The following is an 18,586-nucleotide window of genomic DNA, read 5'->3' on the forward strand; positions in this document are numbered from 1 at the left end:
CCAGACGGGGAAGAGGAGGCGACTGGAGCAGATGCCCCAGGGTCTGGCTGCAGACAGACAAACAGACAGCAGCGATGACGGTAGACTAGATGGAGGGCTGGTTGAGGGGAGCCGAGAGTAACTGAGTCACTGCAGTGTGACCTGAGGTGAGAGCCTGTCAAATGTTCAGAGGGAATGTGTGTTGACAGCAGAGCAGCACTGACTCCAATCACCCCCCCGCACCGCGAGAGGAGCCGAGCCGCAGAGAGGGACAGGGAGGTTAAGCGAGGGAGTGTGTGAGTTTGTGAGTGTCTGTCTGTGTGTGGGGTGGGTTAATGATGGTGCTTGTGTGTTGGGGAGTGTGGGGAGGAGCAGGTGGATGGGCGGGAGTGAAGGGGGCATCGAGACTACAGACGGTGCATGGTGTTTCCACCTCACTGTTGAGGGCTTTACAAATGGAGGAGAGGCGGGGAGCCGGGAGAGAGCTTAAATATTTCAGAACAGGATGTCATATTTTGAGGGAAATTAAGCAAAAGAACAAAAACAGACTCTGCAGGAGAGATGTCTGTAGTAGGTACCGAGCCTTGTAGGAGAGGACAGGGTGCTCTTCCTTCCAGAGGTGCTACAGTTGAGTGTTAATAGAGTATTGATCGACATGTGCTGGTATTCACCCAAATGGATTCTCAGATCTCACTGCAGTAATTACAAGAAGATGTGTTACTTGCGAAGGCTGAGGAACTCAATTGATCCTCTGTACTGTACTTGTTTAGATGTATAGAGGTTTAATTTTGCAGGTTTAACACGAGGAAACTGCAGATCTAAGCACGAGGCGGGACTGAGAGTTTCCCGTCTTCCTCTTTGATCTGCGTACCGGGACCTTTCCCATAATTATTCGCAGAGAAATGCAGCCCTAATCGTAGCTCGGTTACAAATCCGTAGGCCTACTGACTTCCTGTTCCTCTGCGAGGCACGTCGTAGACCGTCTGTGTTTAAGTGTTTTTTCTAATGAGTTTAACCAGATGCCATAGGGGGGCGGAGGGAGTTGACAGAAATAACAGGCCAGTTATGGTTATATTTCTCTTAAGATCTCTTCAAATCATTATCCGTCTCTCCGCCGGACAAATATCGGATTAAGCAATAACCACAGCGCACAATAAATCACAGCAAACGATCGGCTAACAAGGCATCATAAAGAAGTACATTATAAGTCATTATATATTATGAGTAAATGAGTGCATCTACTGCAGTTGAAATGCAAACGCTCAATAGCAATTGCTCATTTATAATTGGTATCAAATGCAACTGCAGTGCCATGATGTACCGGGAGGGTTGCATGATGACTTACATGCTAGTGGGGACGCCAGTCTTGTCCCCGTGAGCCAGTCTGAATATTTAACGGTGAAGCCGTGGTTCGATTGCCAGACGCACGCTCTACTGCTGCATTTCGGAAGATGGCAGAGACCAAGTGTGCCTTTTATCGGACAGGCTCTGTGCCTCTGTGTCGCAGCCTGACCTCACAGAGTGGGTCAGAACCGCTGGGAGGGGGCCGTGCCGAATTGATTCATCGCTGATCAACAGAGTTGCTGCCGCAGGGCTCCTCAGCAGGTCCCTGTACAGGGACCCTCATCCATCATGAAAGCCCAAGAAGCATCAATTCTTACTTCCTTCCGGAGTCCCCATTCTCCTCTGTCGCTCCCCCTCCTCCCCCACTTATCCTCAGTACCTCCTCTTAGCTGCTCCTTCATCGCCCGAGAGTGTGGATGTGTTTGTGATTTTTTTAGTTTTTTTTCTCCTCCTCACAATTCGATTCCTCTGCTATTAAAAGTAGGTCATTCTGCAACACTGAGCTCTTCTTCCTGCTGGGACCGAGTTGCTCGGTCACGTGCCTGCAAGGCCCCCCTCACCTTTCCAGAACCCCCCTGAAATCCACTCTGTAATCTGTATTATCCTCTGTACCACTCTTTCCAGAACTACACCTACGCCCTCTCCCAAAACACAGGCATTCCTCCATTTCCAGCACAAACCTGTTCACAACGTCAAACTCTCGGCAACAGAGTGCCTTACGTAACCGAAGCTGGCAGTAGAGGTTAGAGTCACAGGGACTCATTATTTTGGTTTCCCTGAAATGGAACTGAAGTGTCATCCACTGGTTTAAAATGGTCACATTTGGGTTGATAATTCAGTTAATTCTTGTGACTTCACTGCTTGTGATTTCAGTGCAGCGTAAATTATCACAGATCATCTTATTTTAATCTCCTCCCAGCGTGAAGGCACGGATGTGGTTTGTTAACCGGGTGAATCTGGGGGTATTTCTGAGACTGATTTCAATTGTTTTAGTAGGTTTTAAGAGAAGGTGGTTTTGATGTTATTAATCCACCGACTAAGAAAGAGATCTTCTGGCTGCAACTCCTGTCTGCAACAGAAGCCAAGTGCATCGATTAAAAGCATGATTCTGACAGTACAAAGACTAAAGTGCACCCTTTAGCCGAAAATTTCTCCATTTTGTTTTGTTGTTTAATGGCAGCAGTTTTTCACTTGGATGCGAGACGGTGACAGACGGATGTGAAAGATTGATTTGGGTCAGGAGTTGTCACGAACCCTGCAGTCCAGACGCTGGTGCCAGCTCAGCTCAGTCTCCGGTCTTTCTTAAACATGGCTGGCATCTCGGAGGTTGTCAGGACGGCTGAATCTCCTTTCCAAGGATTCGGGCTCCATCACGTCGCATTGCTCAGATTCACAATCTCACCTGCGCAGGCTTGAACCCAGGTGCCTGGAGAAGAATTCGGTCTGGTCGGTTTGTCCCCTCCGTCACCCCTGCACTGCATATAGCATATGAGCTCATTAGAAGTTGTTAGAAAGAGAAGAACAACATGCAGAGGTCAGTCCTAAAAGCCCATTAAGCGAGTGGAAGGAAAGGAGCTGGGGAGTTCTTTCCGCCCGGTGCACCGGTGGGACCCAGCAGCAGAGATGGACGAAGGGAGCCGGCTCTTGGAGAACGAATCTCAGAGGAGCTTCAGAGAGAGAAATAAACCAGGGTCAAGAGTTGAGTTAACCTCTGGGGAAACCGCCACTGCGGGGGTTAAGTCTGAAACATGAGCCTGAGGAATAACACCCCCCCAAACACTTGGGTCGGCCTAAATCGACGTTCATGCTTTGTTGCGTCGAAGTATTGCCTAGTCTCTCGTTTGCCTCTAAACCATTCAGGGGGACATCTTGTTATTTTGAACAATTGGAATTAAATGACACGATCGGTCATGCATACATCTATATAAAATATAAATATAATCTTATTTATCTTGATTTTTCCTTTTTTTCTTTTTTTAGTTTTTTTTCTGTTATTTGTCTTTATCTACTTCCATGTGCCTGGGCAGTCGCTGGAGCAGTATGAGCTCAGGCAGTGCACGCCCAGTAATTGGCTGAATAAATGCTCAGCACTATGCTGTGTTCTTCGGTGGAAATCATAATTTGCATAGGAAACAGTCCGGTGGGCCTTATAGGGCAATGTTCATTATACGTAATTAATGTAATTAATTTCAGACTGGGGCTGGCATTTCCTGAGGCATGCCTCATACCCAAACAAATTCATTTAATAGTAAACATGTAATTTTTTTTTTTAGCCTATGCATGGTTGCCTTTCAAATGAAAACTACTCGTATGTTGGTTAAAGTGTCCGTTAACCGTTGACTTGTTTGATTTGGGATATTCAGCCGTCTCGTTATGGACATTTTAGGTGCTGGTGCAGCAGCCTGGTACCAAAACAACGCTGTTTGTAATCTGCAGTTTAAAGTCTTGTCAGTAGTCTTTTTTAAAGTGATTTTGTGAGCCTAACAGACTGGCAAAGTCTCTCTTAATCCCATGTACAAATCTGAACATTGTGTCACTCTTCCGTGTGTGCGTAAGTTCGGCCTAGGCCATTCACTTTGGTATTTTGTTTAGGGTAAGTGTAACAAGCACTCTTTCATAAGGTGTATACCCGATATGAACCCATATATTGACATAGACAGCACTCTGATACCCATGCTTTAGATTAAAAAAAGAAACAAACCGAAAAGAAATTAAAGCAGCCCATTCCGACGATTCTGCCGCAGTGCATTGTGGGGATCCTGGTGCATTTGTCTGCGCGACAGGTACACCTGCCGAGGGCGCTCAGACAGCAGTGCGGTCCATGTGTGCAGTCAGGTGGGATCAACGGAGGTTAACCTGTTCAAAAGCGGAGGGCCATGTTGACAGCTGGCGTTGGCATGGGCACTACTGGCTCCCGCGGTGAGCGTTGACGGCTCCGTGCCCCGTCTGTCGGTATGAAGAGGCTTCATGCACCTGTAAGGTCTCCCGTCCTTCCTCCCCCGCATCCGGTATGAGCCAGCCGGGCTCTGGCACAGTTCACCCAGATCTGCGGTGTCACACGGTGGCGAGATCATGCGATGGTGACGGGCGCGGGCATCTGCTTCGGGAACGTTGTTGTGGTACAATGCTAGTGATGCTTTTAGCGGCCAACCATGAAGTATTGTTATTTATTTCTTGTAAACGGGCATCTAGGTATTGCAGAAGGGTATTCATTGGCGTGATGTTTTCTGCTCTGGTTAAAATCTTTGCCTCCCTGTGAAAACTGTAAGTTGCCTACGTCACCCAAGGGTCTTGCCAGAAAAAGGGAGTTTCTGATCGGCTCCCCAGAAACTGCGTTGGTTTTGTGCTGCTTCCTGAGTCAACAAGACCAGGACTGTCTCAGATTTCCTCCTCGCCCTCCAGAGGGGGTTTATTCGAGTTCGTTCTTTGTTTTGTTTTTTGTGAAATGAATGTTGAATTGGAGAGGAGGCACTTTGGAAGCAGAGCTCTGTGCTTTGCCTGGCAGGGCCTCTGTGTGAGAAATGACTCTTTAACAAAGAGAGACTGTGCGATTATAGGTGGGGAGAGTGATGATGGAGGTGTGGAGGTGGGGGGGGGGGGGTGCATGTCAATGGCCAGTGAGCTCACGGTGGATTGGGTGCCAGTGATGGCAACTTCAGCCAGAGTAAACAAACGATGACGCCTCAGTACGTGGCAAATCCATTACCAGTAACACCCAGGTGCTGTGGGTCTTCATCACTGGTCCCCTTGTTGGTGTTCTGGAGAGAGAAGCTGAATAATAGACCCAAGTGTGGACTACACACAAATAAACAAACCAGTTTGTTCAAAAACAGATGCAGAGAAGATGCACTGATCTTTTGTTTTCTAATATTGTTTGTTTTCTTCTGCAGGTCTCACGAGGAGCCGCTATTATTGAGACGTCATAAAGGACACCTGTGCGATTCTGTGTAAGTTACTCTTCTTCATTTACTGTCATCTAAATCATCTGCTTCCCCTTTCCCAGAATCCCTCATGGTGTCTTGTGTGGAGTGTCTTCTGAATATGTTCCTGATCAAGTTATAGAACTGGGATATTTCTCCAGTTAGAGGACGGATACAGAATTGTGACATCCTTCGAAATCTCTCTCAGGACTGTGTCTGGTATAACTGGGCGAAGTCCAGCTTGTTTTGGGCTCTGTAGCCACCATGGCATGGTAGTCAAATTATAAATAAAAGGGTCTAACGAACAAATGAATACTTCCAGAGCCTTCTCTTAAGGAGAAATAAAAATTGCATAATCTCTTCTAATTAGTTTTCCAGAGACATGAGCAATGCAGACTGGGCTGCTAAAGCCAATTAAGGGTTAAATCACATATTTCCTCATCCAAAACAGTTAAACTTATTGTTAGAAAAACATGCACATGCTGAATTTAGCATCCTAAGCTAAACGGCGTTTGCTTGCTCTGTCAGGACGGGTCAGGTTATCTACGTAATTGACCACAGAGATACAAATCAGACCGGGGGGGGAGAGGGGCTGTGGTTGTTTAAAATAGCTACACCCCACCTCCCCCACACAGAGAGAGGACTGGGTACCATGAGTGTCTCTGCCCGAGGACAGGGGGCTCTGCAGGGTTGCGGGGGGCCTGGTCCAGCTGAGCCTAATGGGCTGTGATGGGCGCTGGAGTATTTATAGAAAGTCGAGGGGGCGTGGCACTGTGCTGCAGCTGCCGGGCTCTGGCGGTGTCAGCCGGGGAGCTGGGGCGGCCAGTGGTGAGGCGCTGGGGTAGTTTGGGGCAGTCTGAGGGTGACTCTGCAGGAAAGGGTTTTTAAACGCCATGCCATTAACCCCTTCCACCCCGGCGCCAGTACCTCTGGGGGTTGAACTCTTGGGCACTGGTATGGCAGTCCATAAAACGTTTTGGAGAGAGAGAATGGTCTCTGATGCCCACTGCGGCTCCACCTTTATGTAAGCAAACATTTTAACCTTAATTTAAAATATATAATATATTGTTTTCCATCATTGTTTGGTCCAAGGCTATGTGTCAATCAGCATTATTTATTTACATATTTTATACGACCTGCTGGTCTGTAGAGGCCGATTCTCAGCTGGTTTCTGGGCGACAGAAACCGCTAATTAAATAAATAAATAAATTGTAGTCTGTGACCTCGTGAGGGGGTCCAGTGGTTCCTCTCTGAGCTGCGCCGGTCCCTGGCATGCTGTGTGGGGACAGCTGGGCCTGACATACTGCTCCTGGCAATGTCGTGCTGGGACAGCTTTGAACTGTGTGGCAGAGAGACTGGGATGTGCCTGTTTGTATATATTTCTGTGTGTTTGTCTATATGAGTGTCTGTGTGTTTTTAAGCATTTCTGTGCCAGTGTGTGCCTGTGTGCATGCATGCGCTCCTGTCTGTGTGGAGCTGGGCATTGCTCTCTCTGCAGCAGTGAGTCCCTCGGCGCCCCATGCAGCCCAGGTCAGGAGGTGAATCTCTGAACTTCACTGCACAAAAGAGACGCAAGAGCCTCACAATACCGACACCTCCCAGCCCACTCACAGAGTCCCCTGCCTCCGTCCCCATTACCACCACTCTCTGCCTGGCCTCGGGCGGCTCGGTGACTACTGAGTGACCCGAGCTGACCCACAGAGCAGCATCACTGTGGGGGGGCTCGGCAGTAGGAGAGGAGTATGTTAACCCTTTCACATCAGTCAAGTCACTTCCTGCCATAAATGAAAGCTAGAGAATATTTTGTTTTCTTCTTTCTTTCTTCATATCAAACAAACAGAAACCACATGGAATTTTGTTTTGGTTTGTTGTTTTGGCCACAGATGTGTAGTGGAGAGCTGTGAGGTTAAACCACAAACCCTCTCTTCTGTGGTTGCTGTGGTCTGGTTAGTGTTTAAATAGGCTTGTGAAAGGGCTTTCAGTTTTGTCTTTTGGAAGTGCAGCTGCAACACAGTTCAGTCTTTATCATGGGTCTCTTTATTTTTAAGAAAAGGCCGAGAGGGGGAGGGGGGATCTGTTTATTTTTGGCTGTGAGCTCCATGCTTTGTCTCTCTGGTGAGGAACTCTGATCTGTACAGCGCTGTGTGAGATTAACTTCATTTAGTTATCTATTTGCTGTATAAATGGTCCTGTGGGGTAGGAGGCCAGCCCGTCCAGATAAGATTCTTTAATGTGGTTGTTTGTGTAAATGACTACAGCGCTCCACCATCATGGTGCCAGAGAGAAGCCCGGCCTCTTCCTCTTCCTCTCTGACCCAGCCGGCCGGGCGCAGTGCAAGCCAGAGCCGCTGCAGGGAATTATTGCGGCTGTCAGCTCTTTGCCCTCCTGCGCTGCATTATTGATGCAAGCAGTGGGCTGAGGGCTGCAGAGGGAGGGGCAGGCTGCCGACTGAGCTAAAGTGAGTGACCGTGCAGGACCGGAGAGAGAGAGCAAGGAGCACTGATGCAAATCTAAACACGCGTGCACAACCTCCCTCCTTCCCTCCCTCTCTCTGTGTGTCAACCCTTGCAAGGACACAGGGATGTCATGATGAATCTGTGCTGTGGTCGGCTGCAGAATACATTGCTCTCCTCGCGGTTTTAACCCTGATAGTGTCGGTTCTCTGCTTTAAAACTCTCGTTTTCCTTTTGCGAGAGAAGAAACGCCACCAGAAGCAGCTGAGTCTGGCAGTTTGAACGCTGAGTGGATATCATGCCGGGGAAGGTCATTGAAACAGTATAGTGCAGGAGTAAAACGAATGCATTTATAGCTTATACCATGCCTCTCTGGCCACTCCATGTGCCGCAGTCATGCATCCGGGTGTGGGGAAACTGGGAACTCTGGGGAGCTGCGGGCTCAGCTGTGAATGTAGGCCAGTCTGTGAGCTCCCAACACCCCCCCCCCTTCCCAACAACCCCCCACCTCTCTTCCTCTGGTGCTGCTAGTGCCAGAACAGTCCCCGGGTGCAGGGAGCGGAGCGCGAGAGTCGAGGCTTTGAACAGACTTCTGTGGGACACGTGACGGCTTCGCAGTTCTTCTGTGGCGTTTCAGCAGACAGCTGCCCGTGTGAGCCCGGTCAAACCACCGTGCTTGGACACAATCTGCACGCACCCTAGATCTGCACCTGCTCAACTCACAGCAGCAAAGCAATGGTTATTTTTAGGGGCTAATATTCTCTCTCTCTCTCTCTCTCTATTAAACATTCACATATAGACCGTTAAAGATATAGCTCTTCCAAAGATGTTAAAATTGGACACTTTTGGGAGGAGTGGGGAAGGGGGACTGAAAATCTTAATATAGTTCAGAATGTAGTTAATCTAGTTTCTGCTAGACATAATGTTAGTGATCAATAATGTTAGGTGTCAGGGTTACATTTCGATATGGCGTGGGGTTAGGCTCGAGTCCCCAGTCAGCGTAGGCTTTTGTCCCAATTAGGGTTGTTTTTCTACTGACATGGGGTGTAGATTTGTTTTGGGTTTAGTTCTGTTGATGTTGGATGGGTTGGGGTTCAGGCTCTTGTTCGGGGCCTAAAATGCGATTGGTAACCTGCTGAGGAAATACAATGCTCTACTATACTGTTACAAAACTATTTACAGGTGAGTCGATTCAGTTGTACGCAGCTTGTAAACAGAAGCCATTATTTTCCCCCAGTTCTGAGGTGTGTGGCCAGCCAAGAGAGGTCCAGCCAATCAGCAGTGAGGCGGGATTGCGTGGGCTCCAAAAGCAGGCAGGATGCCGACGAGGGGGCGGGAGCTCTCTCCGGTGGGCGTGGCCCTGCTGCTGCTCTTGTTGCGGTTGGTGGGAGCGATCGACGTTCCGCTGGACCGTAAGTCACTCTCTGCTGGATTACTTTCACGTCACTAATGTGTGTTTAAAACCGTAATCGTTTGAGGGAAGAGTTTTGCAATATGTGTTTTCCCCTTTTTTAAATTCTAATTAACAACCTTAGTAACTTCTATTGCAACATTTTCTCCTGTTGATTTGGTGTTGCATCCTTACTTCTACTCCTACTCCTTCTACACAAAAACTGATTAGACGTATAATTAACTTTACTCTGCCGTATGTATTTTATATTACATGTATATTTTTCCTTTACTTGAACTGAATGACCTGGGAATTAAGGAGTTAAACCCACACTCTTTGGCAATTACTCTACGATCATGGGGATCCCATAACGAGAATGCTGGACTTCGCTACTGATCTCGGAGCCATGTTTCCACGATCCTCTGACAGTCGTCCCACCGATTGTGTCACCAGCTGCCTCCCCTCAGCCATGTTGATCATTTGAACTTATGCTTCTGTGATTCAGTTCATTATTCTTAAACCTATGTTTACAGAATCTGTAGCTTTGTTTTCTTCATTTTTTTTATTCTGCAGTGTAACCCCTTTTCTGTTTGTGCCAATATCTGGTGTAAATTCAATCAAGCATCCCTTAGGCATCCATAAACACTTGCGCAACCTGCGATTGGCCAACTGAAGGAAACATCTGCAATTGAAACGCTGCCAGAAAGCTCAGTGCTCGGTTAATGTACCTCAAAAACCTGACCCCGTACATCGAGCTTTTCCAGATGTTTTCTTCTTATTACAGTTTGCAAGAGCACCCATGTTCTGTCTTATTACTTTAACAGGCAAACAGTGCAGTAAAATATGGTAAATATTTTGTGAGAATAGTTTCAGTCATCCTGGGCACAGACTGGAATTGTTATAGTTGTGATCAAAAGAGTAAAGAAAATAAATGCCTGAATAATTGAAGGTGATGCATAATTGAAGACCACCACCATATGTGAAAAATGTTCTTGAAATCTGATCTATAACAACAACAGGAACAAAACGCTGCTGCTTGCCGTGACCCGATGTATTCATTCATATGTCAGCCTGCATGGTGCTCCGTGTCATAGGAATATACTCTCTGTTCACCTCTTTAAGTCTCCTCTATTGAAAGTGGACCTTTCGTTTTGTCACTGACGGGAACGCATTTAAAATTACTTCTGGCCGTGACCCAGGTGGCATCTTAACTGGGTATCGGATCTCTTCACTTGCCGGTGAGAATATTGCACGACCCAAAAAGTAAATGAATATGAGAGCCTGTTCTGCGATAGAGAAGACATGACCTTCCACGCTCTGAGATCCTTGTTTCTAACCCTTCCTGTTGTCATGAAGGGACAGAGAACAAGGGAGCTGGGGATGCTCACCGTCCGTCAACCCTCAGGAGGGTGACAACCCAGAGAGATGCGTGTGCGTCGCCTCTTTCTTCGGTGCTACCTTGAGATCTGTACTGTGGACATCTTGCCTTTTGTTCCCCTCTGAACTTTGTCCTCTCTGTGCCCCTCCCCCGGACTGACCTTAATTCCACACAGTGATTAATTAGGGGCAGGAAGGGAGCCCTTCTCCTGTCATAATCAGATGGTGCTGCTGCTGTGGAAACGAGGCTGCTGTTTCTAGCGAGGCTCCTCTCGGACGCCTGGGGTTGTGTGTGGCCGTGATAATGAAGGCAGCGCCGGGGAGATTCTTGGGGAAATTTAAATAGTTTCACTCGGGTCTTGCTCCCTCACCACCGCTGATGAGGAGAGCTGGTAAACATATATGTGAGTAATATATTATAACGCAGGCAGGGCATAAAGCATCTGTGTCACTATCGGCGGCTTATGAATCAAGGAAACATGAATTGAAAAGTCCTCTGACGTGTGCACGGCAGAGGCAAGGTCAATGGTTATTTTAAACATGGGAATTAGATTATATGAAGAGGGGGAAGAAAATAAAAGGGTTTCGGAGTGAATTATTAATGTTGACATTGTACAGTGTGGCCTTCAGAGGTCCCCCTTTGACTGAACCGATTCTGCTGTGATGTCGGAGGTTTATGTTGTGTTATCGGAAGTGTAAACTGCGTGCACACGTGCTGTTTAAAGACCTCGTCGTGCCAGGGGGGGCCTGTGACTCTCTCGACATCCAGGCAGCGCAGGCAGGGCCAAGGACGAGTCCCCGTGATCATATAGGGAGGTGTTTCTGCAGACATCCATGTTCAGCAGAAGAAAACAAATGCAAAATCCAGATTCCTCCACACAGCAATCCAGACCAAATGTAGTGCTGATAGTAATGCAGAAACTATCCCCCCCACGTCTCAAGTGAGCTTGATTTAGGTGCTTCAATTAATTTTGTTTTAATTAACAACAACAAACATTTTGCATTAATCATGTTTTAACTCACTAACAATCCCATCCTCTTGTCTCTCTCCTCTCGCTCTTGCCAATCTTGGGAACTAACAGCAAAGATTCAACAAGACCGTAAGTCTCCCCGATCAGATTTCACTTGTTTTGTCTTTCACTGACATTTTTGTAGAATTGTGTTGCTGTATTTCTTTCCAATGATGGAGATTTGCGTTAGAGTTCGTAAGAGGGGGCGCCGAGGTGTCCAATGGTCTCTGTGCCGGTTTTTGGTCACCACACAGTCAGTACTGTGTGCTGTAACAGTGGGAAGAAATCATTACTGAGTATCCAGTACGTTACAGTGCAGTTTAAAGGAGGGCATCACTGTATATAAAAGCATTATGTAGTAGGTAAGTAGTGTTACAGATTGTATGTCACACTGAGCACAGTTTCAGGGATACAGGAGATAGACTATAGTCTTTGGTATTAAGAGAGATGTAAATTCTTAGCACGCATTTATTTATATCTGTGAGAAGTGTTCATTCAGGACTGCAATAATAATATACAGTGTTATAAATACGGGGTTAAACCAGTTCGTTAAGTGGTGTATCTGAACCAATTCTAGGTCAGTCCGTGGCATGCATTTACATTCATGATATGGTATACATATTTTAGTCCCAGCTCATATGGGTGCCAGAAATAAAACGTACATGTTATAATTTTAATATGCACTTAAAAAAAAAAAAAAAAAACCTTCATTAAGATAAAGGGGGGAAAAGAAAGAGTATTGTCTGTGAAAACCATTATCTCCGGTTATTAAGTCTAGACGAATTTGGGTCTGGGTGTGAAAATCCTCTGATGTACTGGGGCTGTTAATTTGAAATGATTGCAGAGGTGGGGCAGTTGTTTCAACTTCAGATGGGGGAGGTGTTGCGGAGCGCGCCAGTTCGCGGGGATCGTTGTTAATTAGCCCCCTGTCCTCAGGCTCTGTGTAATGGCGTTTCTGTCCCCCGTCCCCCTGCAGTGAAGCAGCCCCCGACCATCATTAAGCAGTCTCTGAAGGACTACATCGTGGACCCCAGAGACAACATCATCATCGAGTGTGAAGCCAAAGGGAACCCCGTGCCCGTGTAAGCAGCACAAAGGATCTCTCCGTCTCGCTCTCTTTCTCTCTCCTGTCTCTCTCATTTCTCTTGGTCTATGTGGAAAACCCTGTCTGCTAGTCTTGTCAGTGTCGACATCCCCCTCCGTTTCTCTCTCTCTGTCCTTTAAGTTCACCTTATTCAAAATGGTTCTTTGTTGGCAGGACAAAAGTGGTTGTTTTAGTTCTCGTAACACGTTCTCTGACCGATAGAAAGCATTGAAGGGTAGATAAGATGACAACAGTAGTCTCCCTCTCTCTGGTCTCCTTCTCTGCCTCTCACTTCGTCACTGTCTGTTCTTGTTGCTGTCTTGGGGACTTCTGTGTCTTTCTTGTTTCTATTGTTATTGTGTGTCTCTCTCGCTCTCTGTAATTTGGAATGACAACCAATCACAGTCTCAAATCCACGTCTGTGACCTGACAAGACTCTGCAAAGGAACTTGTAGAAAAGGGCTTTAGGTGGACGGTGGGAAGGGTGAGGGGGACAATCACAGGCGACACAGCAGATAGTGGATCACCGAGAGACGAGATGTTGGTTGATTTGAGGGAGCGTCTGCTGTGTCAGACTGTGACCTGATTCAAATCCCCCACAACCCCTTTTCACGACTGACGGCATATCCAATTTCAAGTCCTATAAGTCCTGTATCGTAAAAAAACTGAAAAGGGTCTTAAAGTTGGAATTGCAGTGGGTATTAATTAGTAAGGGAACGGGAGCAAGATGTGGGGATTGATTTGAACTGGTGAAAAAATATTTCGATGGGTATCGGAAGCATGGGGATTGACGTTGTTTATTTCCTCTCTCCTCTGCCCCCTTTCTCTCCCTCTCCCACTGCCTTTCCCTGCTCTCCCCTCTCCCCCTTTTCTCTACTCTACTCCACTCTCTCTGTCTCCCTCTTTTCCCCGTCCCTCCCTTCCCATCTCTCACTCCTCCCTTTACCATCTCTGCCTCTTCCTCCTTTCCTCCCCTCTCTCCCCTCAGCTTCTCCTGGCGGCGGAGCGGGAAGTTCTTCAACGTGGGCAAGGACCCCCGCGTGACGATGCGCAAGCGCTCGGGGACGCTGGAGATCGGCTTCCGGAGTGGCGGGCGGCCCGAGGACTACGAAGGGGAGTACCAGTGCTTCGCCACCAACGACTACGGCACGGCGCTGTCCAACAAGATCCTGCTACGGGTCTCCAGTAAGACGAGCTCCTCCCCAACCCCCCCATACCCCTCTTCCTTTACCCCTCCCCAGGCTCAGCTGATATCTGTACGTGAAGAAATCTCTGCTATGTATACACGTGTGTACTATGGCCCCTGTTCCTCAGCGACTAATGTCTTTTCCCCTGTCAGAGTCCCCGCTGTGGCCCAAGGAGGTCCTGGAGCCGGTGGTGGTGAATGAGGGCTCCCCCCTCATCCTGGCTTGCAACCCGCCGCCCGGCCTGCCTCCCCCCAACACCTTCTGGATGGACAGCAGTGAGTGACGGGTGGCCGACTGCTCATAGATGTCCTCTTTGTCATAGCAGAAAGTGATCAAGCGCTGAATGCACGAATACAAACTAAAAACCTGTTCAAAAGGTTCAATCAGCTGTCGTTGTCAGTGCCCCTGAAGCGCGCGGTCTCTCCCCGCAGACATGCAGCCGATCATACAGGACAGACGGGTGTCCATGGGGCTCAACGGGGACCTGTACTTCTCCAATGTGCTGGCGAGCGACGCCACGAGGGACTACAGCTGCAACGCCCGCTTCCTGTTCACTCACACCATCCAGCAGAAGAACCCCTTCTCTCTCAAAGTGCTCACCAGTGAGTATCCGTCCTCACCCCCCTTTGTCAGCCGCACCCCACTCCCTCTCTCTGCACCCTATGCTTTCAGTTCCTTCCTGTGGGAAATCAGACGTGAAGCGAAGTGTCCGCAGATCCGTCCTCGGATCTGGTGGGTCGTGGCTGTCACCTGATGGCACTTGGCCCCGTTTTGGTGTGGGGTTTGCTTTGTTCCGTTTCCTCCATTACAGGTCTGTCAGGAGGGCCACCCTTTGCTCGCGGATCCAGAGGGACGTTCTTTGATCTAAATGTTTGGTTTTTGTGGTTTAGTTTGTATCCTGCACACCATCACTGACTCGTCCGCGGGTCACTGTGTGTGGAGAGTTGGTGTGTAGAAGAGTCTTCACAGGGCGTCTCAGGGTGCTGTGTTTATTACCGAGAGCCATGGTGTAAATGCAGATGGCCATGCCAGCAACCGCACAGCCAACCAGTGTGTGGGACAGCGGGGGATGGGACTGGGCCTACTTTACAGTTACCGACATGCATCTCGCTTTGGAAGAATAATCCTGTTTGGAAAATAAACTAAACAAAGGGCAAAGGGTGACTGGATCAAACTATTCTTCTTGAACCTATAGTAGTTTTCTCAACACTTAGCAAATAAGAATTTTCCCCAGTGTTTTGGTGGTTTACAAACACAAAATGTTTACAAAGGAACCAGACCCCAGATCTCCAATTTATTTAAAGAAAAAAAAGTAAGAAGAAAGTTCTTATGTATCTTGCGTGCGTCTGTTCCCCCTATCCAGAATGCCCCTTGTACTGTCTTGCCTTCTCTCCCAGCCGTCAGATGAATTCCCTTTGAGGTCAGGGTAGAGTTTACGACTGTGCCCAGCAGTAAAAAGGACTTGAATGCCTTCCCTTTGGCGTTCAAGTCAAGCTCTTTACAACACATCTATATGTATATAGAGGGAATGTGAGTAGGAAGCTTCATCAAAGAAAATAAAAAAAGCGTTTAGTTCTACGCTTGTGACCCCTTAATGCAAATTCCCTCCTACTTCTCCCCCAGCCAGCTGGCTCTTGTCAGGGCCACAATCAGACAGAGAGCAGGGAACGAAGTGACAGTTATGGTTTACTGACCTGACATTTCTTCAAAAACAAACCGAAAGCATCGGTCAGCGATCTCCCTTCTATGACTTACAGTGATGGGGAAAAAAGTATTTGATCCCCTGCTGATTTTGTACATTTGACCACTGACACTCAACACTCATTTGACCCACTGAAACTCGCCGTGTTTGGAGGAGGAGGAATGCTGCCTATGACCCCAAGAACACCATCCCCACCGTCAAACATGGAGGTGGAAACATTATGCTTTGGGGGTGTTTTTCTGCTAAGGGGACAGGACAACTGCACCGCATCAAAGGGACGATGGACGGGGCCATGTACCGTCAAGTCTTGGGTGAGAACCTCCTTCCCTCAGCCAGGGCATTGAAAATGGGTCGTGGATGGGTATTCCAGCATGACAATGACCCAAAACACACAGCCAAGGCAACAAAGCAGTGGCTCAAGAAGAAGCACATTAAGGTCCTGGAGTGGCCTAGCCAGTCTCCAGACCTTAATCCCATAGAAAATCTGTGGAGGGAGCTGAAGGTTCGAGTTGCCAAACGTCAGCCTCGAAACCTTAATGACTTGGAGAGGATCTGCAAAGAGGAGTGGGACAAAATCCCTCCTGAGATGTGTGCAAACCTGGTGGCCAACTACAAGAAACGTCTGACCTCTGTGATTGCCAACAAGGGTTTTGCCACCAAGTACTAATTCGAAGGGGTCAAATACTTATTTCCCTCATTAACATGCAAATCAATTTATAACTTTTTTGAAATGCGTTTTTCTGGATTTTGTTGTTGTTATTCTGTCTCTCACTGTTAAAATACACCTACCATTAAAATTATAGACTGATCATTTCTTTGTCAGTGGGCAAACGTACAAAATCAGCAGGGGATCAAATACGTTTTCCCTCACTGTAACTCTCTCTCATTATTAGAGCCTGCATTCTGCTGTAATGACTGACAGTTTTTGTTCATTGCTCATTGTCCGAGCTCTTGATTTCTTTGCACCAAGCCATTGATCTGTGTTAAGAAAATGTCATGTCATGGATCTCTTTACACTCTGTGCCCAAAACCCTTGAACATAATGTGTTTTTGGGAAAACTTACAGGCAGTGCAAGAGCGCTCCCTGGTGGTCCTTCAGCTGTGTGATACCCTCTCTTGAGCCTCCAAATCCCGCCAAGGAAGTCTCTCTCAGTCGGTCCCCCGGCCTTATCTCAGTCCAGGGTGCTTGGTTAATTTTTGCTTTTTTTTTTTCTCGTCCAGCTGCTGTTTTGTGTTAAACGTTTGCAGTTTTTGTTCTTAAAAACTAATGGATCTTGCAATTAAAATAATAATAATGAAGTTTGCTTCATATGGTGTTCTCGATGTTTTATGTTTGTGTCTTAAAAAAATCTTTTGTTTTGTTTGGTGTCGTATTGTTGCTAGTGTTGTTAATGTTCTTGTTTTGGTGGGAGCCAATGTCCAGGCGGCACTGTGTTTAATAATGTAAACACTTTCATTGAATTTAAATTGAGCATTAATGGCTTAACCAAATATAGAAAAATTATAATTAAAAAATACGATTTAGCCTGGCTTTTTAATTTTCCCCCGCAACCGTGAACCTGCTTAAAAGAAGGCTGCGTCCAAGTGAACTCTTTTTAAAGGCCTTTGCACACGGGATCTAATGATGCACCTGATCTTTACATGCTTAAAAAGAGGAGCTAAGTTTGCGCATCCCTTTCCCACCTTGCACATTACAAGTCCGTAATTGTCATACAGTGGTAATGCGTACATATTTTAAATCAAAACAAGTTGCGTTCAATCCACTTTTACGTGCATGAAACATGACATAAACTGAAAAAGCTCATCTGCATGTCTAAATGAGCAGAAGAAAGCAACAGAAGAATTCCACACCCTGCTGTTGTGTCTGAAGTGTAGTTTTTTGTCATACGTTTTTTTTGTTTTTATTTTAACAAATCATTGAAGTTGAAGAGGTAAAGAAACCATGGCTGAGCTTGCGAGATGCACACCGGTGCAGGAAGGGGACAGGCTGGTCTGGTGTGGTTTTTACAGATCCAATGTGCGGTTTCCTTGATGGACTACAAATGATGCATCGGATCAAGTGTGCAATGACCTTAAGTCCTCGGTCATACCATTTTGAAGAAGGATCTTCTGCAGTTCACCCATGAAGTAATGTAAAATATATGCCCATATAGTCCTGGGACCAGCTGCCCTGACACTGCACCCCTGGAGTCGACTGGAATGGTGACTCTGGAAAGGGACCCCTGCAAGGTCCGCCGCTGCAGTGGAAACTGTGCCACCACATCCCTCCAGGCCGCTGTTAAAGCCTCACAGTCCAGCTAAAGACACTGCTAATGTCTGCAGGTTATGATCTGTCTGTTTCCTACTGCTCTGGTAAAATCCTGTACTAAAAGGATATAATTTCCATACATTTTTTACGTTTTCCGGAAACTATTATTTTAAAGGCAGCAGGGTTTTAACAACACATCGAGTGCATTCAAGGAAGAGATCAGTTAATTGGACAGCCCTCCAGATTGTACCCCACTCTTCACCTGGTGGGTCAATTCTGAGGAAGTTTATATTGCACTTAAGCCATCAGTAACCCAACCCCCCCGTGTGACAGGACTGATACCAGATCTAAGACAGCTGATGTTACTGTTGTATTCGTTTTATTTTAATTTCTTGCTGTTTTTCACATTCTGTTCTCTTGTTTTTCTCCTGTTAATAATCTGCAGGTTTTTCCTTTTGTTTGTCCTTGTTATTCTTTCCTCTCTGTTCTTTATGTCTCTATAATTTGGGCGGTGGGCGGGATCAGTGTGGTGGCCCCTCCCCTTCGTTGCCCTGGTTTCCTTGTCTGCACTCGTCCGCTGCTCTCGGTTTGTTTGTTTGTTTGTTTGTTTCTGTTTTTGTTCCTTTCGCATGCTGACCGCCGTGGTGTTATTTTATTGCAGAAGAGCCCTATAACGATACATCCGTGCTCTCCTCTCTGAACCACACTGACTTGTACAGTGGTGAGTCTGCGGTGATATTGTTTCGTTTCGTTCTGTGTTTTTTTCATTTTTCTCGTCGTTTAGTTGTCTTTTACCACCCCTAAATGCCCTGGTTTGCTTTCGTAACCCAGTTTGCACCTTAATACCTCTCATACCTGTAGCTGCTAACCACCTCTAGTCTGCCACCCTCTC

At 47.0% G+C, this 18,586-nt stretch overlaps 1 protein-coding gene across 3 annotated transcripts in view; it reads left to right on the plus strand.

Annotated features, from left to right (window-relative positions):
* Window positions 1-18,586, plus strand: part of nfasca (neurofascin homolog (chicken) a) — an 84,099-nt gene that overhangs the window by 27,346 nt on the left and 38,167 nt on the right. For 2 of the 3 annotated variants that reach the window (XM_066703218.1, XM_066703217.1), the window contains exons 2-8: window positions 5,214-5,270; window positions 8,934-9,108; window positions 11,546-11,563; window positions 12,450-12,555; window positions 13,546-13,742; window positions 13,897-14,019; window positions 14,176-14,346. In XM_066703218.1, the coding sequence (XP_066559315.1) occupies window positions 9,015-9,108; window positions 11,546-11,563; window positions 12,450-12,555; window positions 13,546-13,742; window positions 13,897-14,019; window positions 14,176-14,346 (709 nt within the window). In that variant the 5' untranslated portion in view covers window positions 5,214-5,270; window positions 8,934-9,014. The remainder of the gene's footprint in view (window positions 1-5,213; window positions 5,271-8,933; window positions 9,109-11,545; window positions 11,564-12,449; window positions 12,556-13,545; window positions 13,743-13,896; window positions 14,020-14,175; window positions 14,347-18,586) is intronic. The other variant, XM_066703219.1, reaches the window with a different exon arrangement.

This window comes from Amia ocellicauda, chromosome 5 (genome assembly GCF_036373705.1).
Source record: "Amia ocellicauda isolate fAmiCal2 chromosome 5, fAmiCal2.hap1, whole genome shotgun sequence".
Classification (NCBI taxonomy): Eukaryota; Metazoa; Chordata; class Actinopteri; order Amiiformes; family Amiidae; genus Amia; species Amia ocellicauda.